This window comes from Entamoeba histolytica, genomic scaffold (genome assembly GCF_000208925.1).
Source record: "Entamoeba histolytica HM-1:IMSS scf_1104750517189 genomic scaffold, whole genome shotgun sequence".
Taxonomy (NCBI): Eukaryota; Evosea; order Mastigamoebida; family Endamoebidae; genus Entamoeba; species Entamoeba histolytica.
The window spans coordinates 1-1,151 of record NW_001916174.1 but is presented as its reverse complement, the minus strand read 5'-3'; the positions used below and the strand labels follow the sequence as shown (position 1 = coordinate 1,151).

Here is a 1,151-nt window from a genome sequence, read left to right as displayed (position 1 = left end):
TGTATGAATTATTCTAATGATAAATATTTAAGAAATGATAAAACATATCAATCAAATAAAGAAATAAATGGAAATATTTACAATGAAATAAACAAATAAATAAAAGAAAAATTCATTTATTTTATTTAATTCATCATTATTTCATTTGGTTTTATTATTATCACTACTTTTAATAAATGAAATAGAAAATACAAATATTATTTCAAAAAATGAAAATAATTACAAAAAATATCATTTAATAAAACTAATCAACAAATGATTTAATCCATTTCTTATTTCTTGTTATTTCTTTATTCTTGAATTATATCCATTTATTTGATTCTCATTTATATTTACTCTTATTGTTTATTTTCTTTCATCTATCCCAATTCGTTCTTTCCATTCTTTAATAAAACTTTTTGCGTCAAAATTTACTTCTGCCCATTCTGGTATTTCGGCAATCCAATCATGTGAATTAAATGAATATTTCCATGCATGTAACCAAATTTGTTCTTCTATAGGATCACCTTTAGGGAAATTACAATCTTTACAATCTTTATCAAAAACCCATCCATACTTTGCTCTCCATTTATTTTCACGATTAATTTCTCCATCTTGTTGTCTGTAATTATGGATTTGATTTAATAAATAAGCAGAGTCATTTGCAATTGGATGATGAATTGCTTTGAGATGAAGTCTTAATTGATGTGTTCTTCCTGTATGAGGCACACATTCAATAACACTTGTATTACTGTCTTTATCGAAAAAAAGTCTTTTGAAACTACTTCTAGCTTCAATACCATCTTCACAAATACAACTTTGGGATTCTGTCCCAAAACGAACCAAATGTAAAGGAAGATTCACTTCAATCGTGTCTGGAAAATATCCAACTACTCTAGCTAAATAAATCTTTTGAAGTGAGGAAGTAGATGAAATAACAGATGACTTTTCTTTTAAAATTGATTGAAAGGAAGAAGCAAATGTTTTAGTTTTTGCAAAGAGAAGAATGCCACTTGTATTTTTGTCTAAACGATAAACAGGTTTTAAATGAGAAAAGTGATATTCATTAAGAAGGATATTAATGATGCAATTTTGGTTATATCTTCCAGTTGGATGAACAGGAATTCCAGATGGTTTATTAATAACAAGATACTCATTTGTATTTTCTATTA

General features: G+C 25.9%; 1 protein-coding gene across 1 annotated transcript; it reads right to left on the bottom strand.

The window, feature by feature from the left end:
- Positions 1-345: 345 nt before the first annotated feature.
- On the bottom strand, positions 346-1,136 carry EHI_061240 (uncharacterized protein; the record flags this gene model as incomplete). The annotated part of the gene is made up of 2 exons (XM_001914574.1): positions 346-1,004; positions 1,133-1,136. The coding sequence occupies 2 exons, from the start codon at positions 1,134-1,136 to the stop codon at positions 346-348; spliced, it is 663 nt and encodes a 220-aa protein (XP_001914609.1).
- Between the last annotated feature and the right edge of the window lie 15 nt (positions 1,137-1,151).